This window comes from Lolium rigidum, chromosome 6 (genome assembly GCF_022539505.1).
Source record: "Lolium rigidum isolate FL_2022 chromosome 6, APGP_CSIRO_Lrig_0.1, whole genome shotgun sequence".
Lineage (NCBI taxonomy): Eukaryota > Viridiplantae > Streptophyta > Magnoliopsida > Poales > Poaceae > Lolium > Lolium rigidum.
Genome location: NC_061513.1, coordinates 41,406,126 through 41,422,274, shown reverse-complemented (window position 1 = coordinate 41,422,274; position 16,149 = coordinate 41,406,126). Strand labels below are relative to the sequence as shown.

General features: G+C 45.4%; 1 protein-coding gene across 1 annotated transcript; it reads right to left on the bottom strand.

Moving 5' to 3' along the window:
- Positions 1 to 5,621: 5,621 nt before the first annotated feature.
- LOC124668473 (putative receptor protein kinase ZmPK1) lies at positions 5,622 to 8,170 on the bottom strand. Its single transcript, XM_047205602.1, has one exon. It carries the CDS (start codon positions 8,168 to 8,170, stop codon positions 5,729 to 5,731), a length of 2,442 nt encoding a protein of 813 aa, XP_047061558.1. The 3' UTR covers positions 5,622 to 5,728.
- Positions 8,171 to 16,149: the final 7,979 nt, after the last annotated feature.

The window sequence follows — 16,149 nt, the reverse complement described above, 5'->3', positions numbered from 1 at the left end:
GTGGGTTCATGCCTCCATTAAATGCGGGACGAGTGACAGAAAGTTCTAAGGTTGTGGATGTCTTGTTGCCACTAGGGATAAAACATTGATGCTATGTCTAAGGATGTAGTTGTTGATTACATTACGCACCATACTTAATGCAATTGTCTCGTTGCTTGCAACTTAATACTTGGAAGGGGTTCGGATGATAACCTGAAGGTGGACTTTTTAGGCATAGATGCATGATGGATGGCGGTCTATATACTTTGTCGTAATGCCCAATTAAATCTCACTATATTTATCATATCATGTATATGCATTGTTATGCCCTTTTCTATTTGTCAATTGCCCGACTGTAATTTGTTCACCCAACATGCTTTTATCTTATGGGAGAGACACCTCTAGTGAACTGTGGACCCCGGTCCTATTCTTTACATCGTATACAATCTACTGCAATACTTGTTTTACTATTTTCTTCGCAAACAATCATCTTCCACACAATACGGTTAATCCTTTGTTACAGCAAGCCGGTGAGATTGACAACCTCACGGTTTCGTTGCATTACGCACCATACTTAATGCAATTGTCTGTTGCTTGCAACTTAATACTGGAAGGGGTTCGGATGATAACCTGAAGGTGGACTTTTTAGGCATAGATGCATGCTGGATGGCGGTCTATGTACTTTGTCATAATGCCCAATTAAATCTCACTATATTTATCATATCATGTATATGCATTGTTTTGTCCTTTTCTATTTGTCAATTGCCCGACTGTAATTTGTTCACCCAACATGCTTTTATCTTATGGGAGAGACACCTCTAGTGAACTGTGGACCCCGGTCCTATTCTTTACATCGTATACAATCTCATTGCAATACTTGTTTTACTATTTTCTTCGCAAACAATCATCTTCCACACAATACGGTTAATCCTTTGTTACAGCAAGCCGGTGAGATTGACAACCTCACTGTTTTGTTGGGGCAAAGTACTTTGGTTGTGTTGTGCAGGTTCCACGTTGGCGCCGGAATCCCTGGTGTTGCGCCGCATTATATTTCGCCACCATCAACCTTCAACGTGCTTCTTGACTCCTACTGGTCCGATTAAACCTTGGTTTCTTGCGAGGAAACTTGCCCATCGTGCGCATCATACCTTCCTCTTGGGGTTCCCAACGGACGTGTACATCTACGCGCATCAGGCATTTGTCCGCACAAAATGGCGGATTTCACGAATCGTCGCAGCCATGCCAAGTCCGTGACAATTCAAACTTGCTACACTCATTGCGGTTGGCGGCCCTCCTCGAAGGAGGCCGCCTCACAGTTCTCACCACAATCCTCATCACCTTCTTTGGTCTCTTTTGCCGCCCCTGCAGCAGCCTTTCTCATCTTATTTTTCTTTTCAGTTGGCGGGACATACGCCGGTGGCGGAGGAGGGACGCGTTCCAGCCCCGCCTGATCCACCTCGCCATCCATCAACATCTTTTTTGCACCTGCTTCTAGCTGACCTGGTTCAGTCACCACTGGTTGTTTCAGCGGACTAGTAGCTGTATCACATATATCATCTAGCTTGTTATTATCTAGTATGGCGTCCTCTGAGTTTTGCTTCTTATTCTGATTGTTCACTGCCTCCTTTTGGCCTCCACTTGCGTTGCTCACGTGAACCCACACCATTCCCATGCATGCCCGCCCCTCTGCCCGTCTGGCCACCCCCACGACTAGTAGCAGGCCGGCCGCGACCACCACGCTGCAGCAGTACGCGCGCGCAGCCTGGTGTCCCCGGTCTCCAGTATTGCTCTTCCGAGACCATCCAATCTCGAAACTGCAGCATCTTCATACTCCCCTGACCCACACTCCAAGAACGCGTGACCCATCCTTCCACAATGATCACAGAAACGCAGGATTTTCTCGTATTTAATCTGCAGTAACATACGATCATGTCCTTCCAGTACCAGCGGCACAAAACGGGTCGGCGGCTTGGTCGAGTCTAGTTTCACTCGAGCCCTACGAAAGTCACCTGCTCTTGTTTGCACAGTTGTGAGATCAACTGAGGTAACCTCACCCACCCTGCTCCCAAGCTGCTCGAGCACTTGCTTGTTGCGAAACAGTGGTGGTATTTTGTGGATTTGGATCCATGCCTGAACCCCGCTCGGGATGATAGTGGGAATCATAGTCGTACCATAGAACAGTTCCACCATCAAAGCACATCCACGAAAGAGCCATGGCCCTTCCGACATTACCCTGTTCCAATCTCCGAGACAATGAGCTTGAAGGACGAACATATTTTCCTCCACCGCGTGGAAGGTGACCTCCCGCGCCGGCGTCCATGCTGCATGCAACGTCTTCTTCAACGACTCCAGACTGAAGGATTTCTGATGGGATTCGTAGCATAGAAAACAAAAAATTTCCTACCCCAAGAACGAACAACAAGCCAAGATCTAATCTAGTAGATGGTAGCAACGAGGTAGAGATCAACATACCATTGAAGATCGCTAAGCGTTAACGAGATTAGATCTCGTGGTGGATGTAGTCGATCACTTGCCGCTTGCAAAAGCGCGTAAAAGATCTTGACGGTGCCACAGTCGGGCAGCACCTCCGTACTCGGTCACACGTTCGGCGTTGATGACGACGTCCTTCTCCCCGTTCCAGCGGGCAGCGGAAGTAGTAGATCCTCCTCAGAATCCCGACAACACGACGGCGTGGTGGCGGTGGTGGTGGAGAACTCCGGCAGGGCTTCGCCTAAGCACTACTAGAGGTGTATGAGGAGGAGGGGCGGCTAGGGTTTGGGGAGAAGGGGGCGCCGGCCTTGGTGCCTCTAAGGGGTGCGGCCAAGGTGTGTTTTGTGTGGCCGACCCCCTCCCCTTGTCCCTCATTATATAGGTGGAACCCCCAAGGGTTTGCCCAAAGTCTTCGAATAAGACCCCAATTCAAAAACTGCCATATGGACGAATCCTACTTGGGGTGGGACTCCTCCCTTTCCTTGATGGGGTGTCCGGCCCCCTTAGGTGGAGTCCACCTGGGAATCCTCCTCCCTTTGGCTGGCCAGCCAAGCTTGGTGGAGTCCTTCCGGGACTCCACCTTCCATGGTAATTTTTTCCGGACTTTTCTAGAACCTTCTAAAACCTTCCATAAATACACCGGATCATTTTCAAACTTAGAAATGACTTCGTATATATGAATCTTATTCTCCGGACCATTCCGGACCTCCTCGTGATGTCCTGGATCCCATCCGAGACTCCGAACAAACATTCGAACTCCATTCCATATTCCATATCTACTTAAAACGACATCAAACCTTAAGTGTGTCACCCTACGGTTCGTGAACTATGCAGACATGGTTGAGACTTCTCTCCAACCAATAACCAATAGCTGGATCTGGAGATCCATAATGGCTCCCACATATTCAACGATATATTAGTGATCGATTGAACCATTTACATACGATACCGATTCCCTTTGTCACGCGATATTTTACTTGTTCGAGGTTTGATCATCGGTATCTCTATACCTTGTTCAACCTCGTCTCCAACAAGTACTCTTTACTCGTACCGTGGCATATCATCTCTTGTGAACCATTCACATGCTTGCGAGCTAATCAGAGGACATTCCACCGAGAGGGCCCAGAGTATATCTATCCGTCATCGGGATGGACAATATCCCACTCTTGATCCATGTGCCTCAACTCATACTTTCCGAATACTTAATCCCACCTTTATAACCACCCATTTATGCAGTGGCGTTTGATGTAATCAAAGTACCTTTCCAATATAAGTGATTTACATGATCTCATGGTCGAAGGACTAGATAACTATGTATCGAAAGCTTATAGCAAATAGAACTTAATGACGTGATCTTATGCTACGCTTAATTGGACGTGTCCATTACATCATTCATCTAATGACATAACCTTGTTATTAATAACATCCAATGTTCATGATCATGAAACTATGATCATCTATTAATCAACAAGCTAGTTATACAAGAGACTTACTAGGGACTCCTTGTTGTTTACATAACACACATGTATCAATGTTTCGGTTAATACAATTATAGCATGGTATGCAAACATTTATCATAAACATAAATATATATAATAACCACTTTACTATTGCCTCTTGGGCATATCTCCAACAATTTCTCCATTAGCACCTTGGCCGCCGCCAACCACTTCACCTCCGACCAAGTCTTGATCTCCTCCTTTCCGAGGACCACCTCGTTCATGCAAATTCAGGCTCTTCAGAAGCTCCTGAACGTCATAATCCTTTTTCCCTTGCCCACTCATCGCTCTGGAACTTTCAGCCATGGCGATCAATCTACTATAGCCCGTGCCACACGAAGAAACCGCCGCCAACCCTAGTCTCCCAAGGCCGGGTAGTCGGGCAAGCCGATCCCTTGACCAGTCCGAGTCGACAGAGAGGCGAGGAGGCTCCCGGTGACGTGGGACAATGGAGAGAGGAACTCGGGCGGTGATCGCCGCCGCATCGCCTCACCCTAGAGAGAAACCCTAGGTCACACGCGGGCGTGTTTGTAGTGACTGCATATAAAAGAGAGCAATGTTCAGAATAAGCTTCAGCCCACCTAAACAATTAAACCTGGACAAGGCTAAAGCCCATACTGGAGTAACAAAACGGGAACACAAGACACATCCGCTAAAAAACAAAAACAAAAAGCAAGATACAGGGCTACCACATCGACTGAAACGTTATTTCAGTCGAGTGAAATGCTTACTATATGTGAGCAACGTGAGGGACGTGATGGCCTTTCGATTAGGCGCTGAAGAAACGGTCATGTCAAGCCACCATGACTCAAGGGGTTCCACTTATTTAGGCGAGTCGATCCGATTGCTTACTCAATCTGTGATTTGCGGCAAAAAGAAAAATGCAGAGCGAGTATGTTTGAGAAATAAGGACAGATAGTTGAAGTCATGCATTGGGGCTCAAAGCTATTGCAGGGACGCTAGCCACTCGAACTAAACGCCTAGTTAAGAGCCGCATTGAACTTGAACATGGTGTAAGGATAGCAACATTCGGAATAAGCTTCAGCCCAACTAAATAATTGAATCAGGACAACACTAAAGCCCATACTGGAGTAACAAAACAGAAACATAAGACAAATCTGCTCAAAAAAAAAAAAAGACATAGGGCCACAAGTCGACTGAAACGTTATCTCAGGTTCACTCGGCTGATGGTGTTGGAGGGGGCGGTGTGGTCGTCCGCGATCATCATGGTAGCTTTGTGGCGCGAGCATGCCATTTTTTCCCGCACTTGCCGGATGCGGAGGGGGCTGAGCTGTTGGCGTGTAAGAGGGGCCTTCTGGTGGCGAGAGAGGCTGGAAGTCAGCGAGTCATCTTGGAGACGGACAGCGTCGAACTTCGAAGGGAGGGTCAGGATCGTTCTGTGCATGGCCCATTAGTGTCATAAATAAAATCTCTTCTTCAAGGCTTCGATGAGTCCTCGGTGCAAGCGGTGAGGAGGTCAGCAAATGAAACTGCTCAGCAAATGAAACTGCTCATAATATGGCGAAAGAAGGCTGCGTGAATAAACTGTGTAAGGTGTGGTCTAGAATTATGCCTGATTGCATTGTGAACTGTATTGTATCAGACAGGGTTTTGGCTTAATATAACGCAGCTCTTTATCTCAAAAAAAGGTTCTCAGTCTAGTGAAATGTAGTCGGTTCCATCCGTAATTACACGGATCATACAGCCACCTAATTAAGCCGGAGATCATGGGAAACTGGGTATGCTAGATGAGATCGAAGTCATGAGAGGTACGCTGGGTGCTCATCTTCGTCATCGCAGGCCGTAAGAGCTTTGGAGATGTCATCCATGGTCGGTCTGCTGCTGCTCTCCTCCATGCAGGACAAGGAGATCTTCACCATTTCCATGGCCTGCCGAGGGTTGAACTGCCCATTTAGCCTACTATCCACCAACGACCCAATGTCTCCACTCGCTACGACCTGCTTCAGCGCCTGTGCGATCTGCCACATCTCCAGCCGCTCTTCGCCGTCCGCCGTCGTCTGGTCGGAGATCCGGGTCCCAATGACGATCTCCAGCAGCACGACGCCGTAGCTGTAGACATCGACCTTGGCGTCCACGGGCTCGCCGAGCGCCCACTCCGGCGCCATGTATCCCTTTGTCCCCCTCATTTGTGATAGCTGAATGCCGTTGCCGTCGCCCGTGGTATCCCTCCTGGACAGCTTGGCCAGCCCGAAGTCGGCGATCTTGGCGTCGAGCTCTCGCGTGAGGAGGATGTTCTCCGGCTTGACGTCGCAGTGGATGACCCACTCGAGGCATTCGTGGTGGAGGTAGGCCAGGCCCCTGGCCGCGCCCAGCGCGATCCTGAACCGCTCGGTCCACGCCAGCGACCTGCCGATGTCGTTGCCGAAGAGGTGCCGGTCCAGCGACTCGTTCTCGACGTACTCGTACACCAGCATCCTGTGCTTGTCCTCTGAGCAGAACCCCCAGATCCTCACCAGGTTGATGTGGTTGATCCTCCCGAACACCGTCACCTCCGCCCAGAACTCCTCCTCGCCCTGCACCTGCACGTTCGTCAGCTTCTTCACCGCCACCACGGTGCCTTTGTCCAGCACGCCGCGGTACACCACGCCGGACCCGCCACGGCCAAGCTCCTCCTTGAAATTCCCTGTCGCGTTCTTGAGCTCCCGGTACGAGAACCTCCTGAACTGGGTCGCCATCACCAGCCTGTACCCTGCCTCCATCGAGCTGGGTATGCTCTGATGGCTGGACAGGAACCACCACCCGGCGGCGACGAAGAGAAGCTCGAGAAATCCGAGCACCGCGGCGAACGCAAGAAAGTAGGTCCACTTTGGGCCGCTGCCGGGTCTCCCGTACGTGTCCGCGTACCTTGGGAGGATGTTACGACTAGAACCGCAGGCGAGGCCTGAGCCCGCGACGGATACCAACGGCAGCGCCGACACCGAGGCGTTGACTTTGTTCGGCAGCTTGAGGTAGATGCTCCCGTAGAACGACGACGTCCTGTATCCATTAAACAGGTCGCCTTTCGGGTAGCAGTTGCCCATGCCATTCATCCTGTAGGAGAAGGCGGTGCAGGCGCACAGCTTCAGGCACAGGTTCATGCAGTCCTCGAACGTGATGGACTGGTTGAACCAAAGGTCGTATCCGTAGAAGTCGGTGTGCGGCACCTCGAGGAACGTGAACTGCTCCGGCACCCCTTGGCTGCAGTTGTTGCCGGTGGTGGCGGGGACGCTGAACGTCGGCTTGCAGCCCTTTCTCCAGTCCCGGCGATCGGCCATCTCGTACCCCGGCACGCACGAGCATCGGAGGGACGGCTGGTACTCGCAGACGGCGTTCTTCCCGCACAGCCCGTGCACGGAGCACGGCTGGTTCAGCGCCACCCACGTGACCGTCCAGCCACCGGTCGCCTTCACGAGGCTATAGAGCCGCAAGTTTCCGTCCTGCTCGATCGTTAGCCGTCTTTTGACGCCGGCGGCGCCCAGGTCAGAGGCCTGAAAGTGCAGTCCGTCGCTGGAGAAGAAGGCACCGGTATCGTCGAGGACGCCGATTCGGGAGCTGTTGTAGTTTGTCCGGCCGCTCGTGTAAACGTCTATGCCCGGGGTCGGCCAGTAGACGCTCGCGGTATCCGGGCCGTCGTACAGGAGCCGCAGCACGTTGTCGCTGTCGTAGCGGAAGGTGAAGTAGGCGGCCGTCAGAATCGTGTCCTTGGACAGCACCTGCGACGGGAGCAGGGTGTCCGTCGGCCAATGGAAGCTCTGCCACAGGGCGCGGCCGGTCGACGGGTCCATGATGGCGAGGTTGCCGGTGTTGTTGAGGGAGACGGTGAGGTGCTGCTTGTTGCCTCCCGTCTTGGTGTCCCAGACAATGGTCCCGTTGGCGTCGGCGAGGATCAGCTTGCCGTCGCGGCTGAACGAGATCCTGGAGAGCCGTCCGTTCACAGGGGCACCGGGGTTGGCCGACCAGACGGCGGTTCTGTTTTTGCTGGCGGTGAACCAAATGGAGAAGTAGAAGGCGTTGTCGCCGGCTTGGAGAAAGCCGCAGGAGAAGGTGGCGTCCGGCGACACCAGGAATGACCTCGCGTTGTCCTCCACCGACAGGGATGACCCGGTACCCAGCGTGTGCTCTGCTGATGATGCACATACACAGGAGTGCAGCAGAAGGCATGAGAACAGTGGAAGCAGGGCTAAACTGGCGAATTTAGCCATCATGAATGTTGAGACAACGGCGATCGGCATGGGAAGCAATGAAGCATGGTATAGCGTTGATACATGTACTAGTATTTATATTGTACTCCATGTTAGTTCAGCCAGAATACTGGTCTTCTTTCATTTAACATTCTGCGGAAATTACTGGATCTAAAATAATGCATAAAAAGGACCATATCTGTTAAAACTAAAGTGCCATGTCACCCTCTAAACATCAACAAAAAAAAGTTTATGCTATGATGTCGCTTAACCTGGCTGTAAGCTTTTTTTTTCCAACCATTGTCTTTCCCCTTCCTCCCAGCATCACCCACGAGCCACGAACCACAGAATACTCCGTCCAGGACTCACCTCTAAATCGATCGATCCTGCCTGAAACTTAGGCAACTAAAGATTAACCATTAACCTCCGGCTACATCAGGGTGTCTCTCCCCGGCCACAAGTACATTAACCTCCGGCTACATCAGGGTGTCTCTCCCCAGCCACAGGTAATTCTCCGGCGACTCACCATGGTTCGGCGTCCATTGAAGCAGCGGGATGTCCCCACTCCCCAGGCGTAGAATTTATATATATTGTAGTACATGTTAGTTAAGTCAGATTACTGGTCTTCTTTCTTCTAACACTATTCGTTAGCCCACACGTTGCTGGGGAAATTCCTGCAGAAAAAGGATCAAGCATATCGATTAAAACTAGTGCTAGTGAAACAAGCTTCCGGACTGGTGGATTTTAGCCAACGGACTCTCATTACTAACTGACAAACTTCAGTTGCACACCTAAAGAAATACTAGTATTACCAAGACAACTTGCAAGAAATTTTCTTTGGTCTCGTACTGATCAAGTCTCCATTAATCTGTTCTATTATCATTCTTGTGTGACGTCATCCTCAATTGAAAACAGAAGAGGCCTATCAACGTGAGAAAATATATTCACACGTATGTTTGCATGCGTAAGCATAGCATGAATAGAAAATGTACCTTCGTTTAGAAAACTTGAACAAATCTGCAATGCGTATACTATGTGATAACCATTACCAATACCTGGCATATTGAACTAATCTGAAATATAAGTGGACCGAGAGTGTATATGAAGTTAACAATTCCAAGGTGAGTTGGGAGGGGCGGTTTTCTGTATATTTTTGATAAATGAAACATATTAATATCGTAAAGATAGTAAATACACCCAGCACCTATAACAACGCGATGCTCTACCGCTATTACGGATGCACACAACTAAAAAAGAAAAAAATAACATAAAAATCCCGCTACAGTGGTCTATTTCTTGTAGCAGCAGAACTACCATCACCAAGACGTACAACACCAAGAGTCTAGCTCCTCCAAAAGCAACGCCTTCAAGAAGGAAACAATGCACAAGCGTTGTAGTCGTCGACCCATCAAAGATCTTAGGTTTTCACCCTGGAGAAAGTTCTCGCTCACAAAACAATGCCTACAACAAACCCGTTGTTAGTCACAACCAATTAATGCTAGACCTTAGATTTCCACCCTCGAAGGTAAGATTTTGGACTTCTCATGTACTGACGTGCCCACTTACAATGCCGCTCCTCCAAGTCATAAATCACCAAGCCAATTTCTCGTCGCCACACTGGAGCCACCATTGCTAGCCCTCAGATACCGACTTCAAAGATATTCTCCACCGGCTGAATTCACCATGGAACGAGAAGCGTGCTCCATGATGGTAACGACCAGCAGAGCTTCCCAGCGTTTCCTCTGAAACCAAACAGCCAGAGAAAAACACGGATATGCACGACTGAATCCCACTCGGTCAGTAATCTCTAGGCATGAATCACCCAAAGGAGTTTGCTACGGAGCCTTCTGAAATACAACACTAGCCATATCGATCGGGACTAACAACTGGTAGATCTTATCTTGGCGTGAGTTCGAACCCTAGGACAACAACCATTATTCAGCCGGGCCAGTAGCGGGCCAACCCATTCTGGCCCTGATCAAGCCCATGGTTGGCCCTAGATCAGGCCCACGTGATAGTGGCACATGGAGGCAGGAACATACCCTAAACCGCAGGAGTGCCGCCGTCCGAAGTTCCACGATGCCACCGAGGCACCACCGCACACGCCCATCTCCGTCTCCTCCGCGCCGTCCTACCACGCACTAGTGAGAGGCCGCCTGGTCTCCACCTGTGCCACCCTGAAGTCGACCCCCTCCCCCCACCACACACACACGGGAAGGGAGCCCAACAGGCTGCGCCATGTCGCCATACCCGCATGCCGCCTTTATAAGGGAGGATAAAATATTTTAAGGGCAAAAGGGAGGTCTCAGTCTCATTTTCAGATGCCATCCTTAGAATTCGGTAGCAGGATTTCGATGTGGCACAAAGGATTGTAACTCATGATTGCAGACTTAATGCAAGCGAAGAAACTAAATACTTGAAATTCAACAGAATCCCTATTTTCTTATTTTTCTTCTTTAACCATAAATCCCAAAAATATTCTACGTCCTTTTTTTCATATATTTTTCTAATCAGGAAAAATAAAAAAAGTATGTTAGTTATTTGGAAGTTATTCTAATCTCGTACACACAAAAAATTGCAATTATTCATCTACTGCTGGAAGTTGGATTTATTTTATCAATGCAAATTAGATTTGGAGAGAAGAGTACATTCTTTCTAATATTTTAGTAATGGTCATAACTACCACCACCAAAAAAATGCTTCTTTGCCGAGCTTTTGGTTTTTGCCGAGTGTCAAATTTTGTGGTACTCAGGAAAGACCACTTTTGGTGAGTGTTTTTAAAATACACCCGGGAAAGAGTTCATCCAGAGGTAAAGGCAAAAAAGACACTCGGCAATGATTGCCTTTCCCGAGTGCCAAAATTCGACACTAAAAATGTGGTCTTTGCCGAGTGCTAAAATTTGACACTTGGCAAGCTCTGCAACACGTCGCCATTGCCCTCCATTAGATAATAACCTTGATGGCGCCATCCTTTGCCAAGTACCAACTAACGGACACTCAACAACAAAATTTCTTTGCCTAGTGTTCTCATATTAACACAAGACAAAGATTGTGTAATTTTGTGGCACTACTATCTTTGTGTAGTGTCAAAACTTGGCACTAGGCAAAGACATTTGGTTTCGAGGCTTATTTATCCCTCCCACTCATGCGATATCGCACGAAACCAACATCATATCGATGGTAAAAACAAATTGTGGACCTAAAAATGATATATGCAAAAAAATCAAGAAAAAAGAAAGTATACGCTTAGTTCAAATTCGGTCTAGCCAAATCGCTATGACACTGTATAAAACATCATGAATTCCTAGAAAGCTAGCGCGTGCATTAGGTATGTGAACCGTACTGTCGAAGTGTTCTTCTATTTTTGAGCATAGATTTCGTACCATTGTAGTTTATGCTTCTTGTAGCTACTTCACAAAAAAACACCTTTCAGCACCACAAAAATGAAAAATAGGTTTTTCATGGCTAGGAAAGGAAATATCATAAAACCAACATTGCTTCCTCCCAACACTCACGCCTGTGCGCAGTATGAGATTTCCGAAAAAACTATAACATGCTTCAGGTTATGACCTAATTTATTTTCCCTAAAAGCCATATAGTCTTGTAGGAGGTAGCTTATTTTATGAAGGTTTTCCGGAATAACTGTCATATTCTAAAAAAAGCCATATAGAGAAGCGCATGAAACTGACATCGTATTTGTGATAAAACAACACGTCGTGAACCTAAAAATGATTTTTTTGCAAAAAATTCTAGAATAAATGAACGATGATGCTTAGTTCAAATTCGGTTCTAGGAAAAAATGGTAGGATGCCGTATAAAATGCAATGAGTTCCGAAATAGCAAACACGTGCAACACCTATGTGAACCATAGTGTGGAAGTGGTCTTCCAATTTTGTGTGTAGGTTTCGTACCATTGCAGATTGAGTTTCTTGTAGGTGCTTCACAAAAAAAAACCGTTTCGACGCTGGATTTTTTTTCATGAATAGGAAAGGAAAACTCATAAATCCAGCATTGCTTCCCATCCCAAGCCTCTCTCATGTGTGCAATAAGGGCTCGCTCCGGCAAACTATAAGATGTTTTTTCAATGGAGATATGATGTTGGTTCCGCTCCGGCAATTCTCTCGGTGTGCTGGGAAGCTCCATTCTATTGTCGTGTCATTTCACTATGTTATTTTATATGTACTAGTGGTGAGGGAAACACCATAATTCCCAAGTTTTACCCATTTGGATCCTGTTAGATGTTCATAATTGCATCATCTGCAGTTTTCCGTGTGTTATTTCTTCACGGTTTTATTTCCTGAGCACTCCATGTATCTCTCAAAATGCAGAGATTTTTTACTATAAGAACACTCGTAAGTATTCCGAATGATCATAAAACTTTCAGATTTTTTTAAGTGGCATTTCAGAAGTCGTTTGCTGCAATTGTTCCTTTTTGGGATAGATTGTTTCTTTATTTGTTTAAGTGGCTTTTGAGTTATTATTGGATTCTTCTAGTATATTTGGACCTTCGAGATTTTTATACACTTAAGTAACTCTCTAGACACATGAAACCAAATTATTTGAGTATTTTATAGACGAAAAACTTATTTTCTTTTGCCAGTAATGTCACCCCGCTGAAAAAAACTGGAACAGTTTTTGTGGTAATTTTTTTTACTATGGAATGAAGGAACACCAAAAGGAGAAGCAACCAAGAATAGTTGTCAACCGTAAGCTTTGGGATGACCCTGCATCTCATGTACACCGAGCATGGAAATATTCAGGAATGGTTAACACCACAAACTTGGGGATGCCCCTTCACCCCCCCTTTACATCAACAACGCCTCCTTTTGCAAACCTTCATACTTAGTTTTTTGAGCACCAAACATATTCACATAAACTTTAAGTGCTCTATTAGAAAAAAATCCACAAAAAGTAGGATAAAAGAAAGGGGGAAAGATAAATTTTTACATGTTAGAAAAGTATGATTGCTACTCCTTTGTGTAATGTTTTATAGTACATTCTTTCTAATATTTTAGATACAAGTGGATTTCAACTTCAAGTGTGTAATTTAGTAGTGGTTGCATTACCTCATTATTGTAGGAACTCAATTTTATCTTGCACTACATCAAATGAGCCATACTAATGGACAATGTAGCTTTCATTGTAGTGATCGAGTTTCTCCAAATTTGTAAATGTTCACTTAGTAAGATAGATATAGTTCTTGTACATCCAAATCCCTTTGAATCAAGATTTATGGTACATGCATACACCATATCTAGCTATATATGGCATGCATTGTCATTCCAAGTAAGTATCATGTTTATATTTGTATTTATATTCCAAGTCTTCTTGTTTGTGTATGTGTTTAATTTTCAGGAAGTAGTTTTAAGAACCGTGATCTCTCGTACTAAACAAGTTTCCCACTCATGATAAGAAATGATGAGCACGATTAATATGATTTTTTAAATATGCGAAAAAAGATTGGCGCTGGTACAGTCTGCAAAAGGGAACCCGGTCCAATGTTGATTGATACTCCTCGAAACTCGAGAGACAAGTCGGGAGGGGAAACAAGTATAGGAACCATTCTCAAAACTCTAACCAAAGTTAGAATGAAAGATCACAAACCTATTTACTACCAAACTGTGCACAAAAAACATGCCCACATTCTAATAGGATTTTGAAGATAAATCTATAGTATTTGTTTTATTGTGTTAATCTCTGTTTCCATCTACAAAATCCATTTCAACTCCCACTACCCGAGGTAAACGACAAATGTGTTTTACAAGTTTATACTAGACCAATTTAGTTTCACACATGCACTCCACTTGCACGAGTTTGCTTTTTTAATTAGTATTTATAAAGAGGAATTTAGTGCATGACATCATTTGTGTTTCTACAATCTTGATGGTCTATGTTAAACTACTTACTTCATGATATATTTGTTAAATTGCTATTTACGTACTTCCAGTACTTCTTTACATATATTAGTAGCAATGATCATATTAGAACCTTGTATTTATTGATAATATATTCCAAATTCATGTTTGTTTATCACCTTTATGCTCTAGGATGAGAACATGTTAAGCTTGGGGATGCTGAAATATGTAAATGTATCCATGAACTCTGAAGTTTATTATATTAAATTCCTTATTACTACATTTATTGGGCCAACATACTAATAGTTGCAAAATTGCAAAATTTCTTGATTTACACTTTGGTGTAGAATATTTTGGAGGAAATCACAAAAAAGACCTATTTGGAGTGAAATTTCCAGCAATCTGAAATTGACCTCTACAAAACTGTTTTAACAATTTCCCAGGCATGACTCGAACAAGGCGTCAAACAGGAAAAGTTACAACATTAAAGATGTACGAAAATTTTCCCTGTTTTCATCTATTAAACTTCAAAATCCAAGTTCGTATGCAACCAGTTGCACATGATTACCGAAGCCATAAAACTGAACCACGGTAGCCCGAAAATACGTGATTGACTCCAACTCTTTGCATATTTGATAATAGGTCGGTTCTATGCCCTTGTGGGGGTCAAAGAGGTGACGCTAGGAAGTTTCTAGAGGTGTCCAAGAGTTATTGGATCAAATGGGCTTTGACTCACGTTGTCAAGATGGGATCCAAAAGTCTATACATAGGGGTAATTTTGGAGCCCACAAGCATTGTCACAAATATTCATCTCCCTTGGCTGCTATATATATACAAGGAGAGGTGTCATTTAAAACACCAAGAAGGCCTAAGGAAGAAGAGGCTAAACGGGCCGAATGCGATGAATGAAAGAAATTGTGTTGGTACGAATGCGATGAATGAAAGAAATTGTGTTGAGAGTGTCAAGGAAAACCATATGAAGGAGGACAATGAAATACAAGAGGAGGAAGAATGAAGACCTATCCTCTAATCCCTACAATGGCACCAAAAGTATCATGGCGATAAAAATATTTTTTTGTTTTAGATGAAACATGAGACAAAGTGTAAGAAGAAGAAAAAAAAAGAACTACCAAATCCATAAGATTGGGATTTCCCCGTACCCCTTCCCTTTTCAAGTAATTTTAGGTTTCCTATTCATGAACTCATGGTACTTTTTCAAGGTTCCTTATACTTACACCCGTACAAATCTAGATGCAAGATAAAAGGGTCCTACAATAATGTCCTTTCGTGTTTGTAGTATGATGGGATGAGAAAGACTTGAGCGTTGGCGCGAGGTTGTGGAACAAGGGAGTCTCATGTGTTGCATGCATGTCTAGGACGAGGAGCGGCCTCTTTATGGACATTGGTGGCAAAACGAACGTTTATAGTCAGGAGACAAATGAATTAGATTATTCTTCCTTTGTGTTAGACACGGAAAGTTGTAGCTTTGGATAGAAGAATATGTCCAGTTTCCCCAAACGTGTGTGGCAAAAAAAAAGTCAACTCTTACACGATGCACATGTGCCTCCTTGGTTTGGCTTTCCGGAAATCCGACACGCATTGTGATGAGTGGATGGAGGAGGAGGAAGATCGCACGTGTAGGTCTCTTCTTCTCAAGCCCATACAACTAGAGAAAGAGATATCCTTATAAGACTGTCTAACTCCTTCTAAACTAATAATGCAGCTTAGTTCCACCTCTTGTCATGCACGGATAGGCCAAGCGGGTCTTGATTCTTTATGAGAGAAGTCCAATTTACAACCCTGAACTTGTCTCAAAGTTCACTTTCCAACCCTTATATTTGAGTTGGTTTAAGTTTCATCCCTAAATTCCTTAAACCGTTCAGAATGCAACCCATGATAATTATGGCTAATCAATCACTTGAATGTTTTTACTCCAATGAACATGTATGTCTGATACGTCTCCAACGTATCTATAATTTCTGATGTTCCATGCTTGTTTTATGACAATACCTACATGTTTTGTTCACACTTTATATCGTTTTCATGCGTTTTCCGGAACTAACCTATTGACGAGATGCCGAAGTGCCAGTTCCTGTTTTCTGCTGTTTTTGTTTTCAGAAATCCTAGTAAGAAATATTCTCGGAA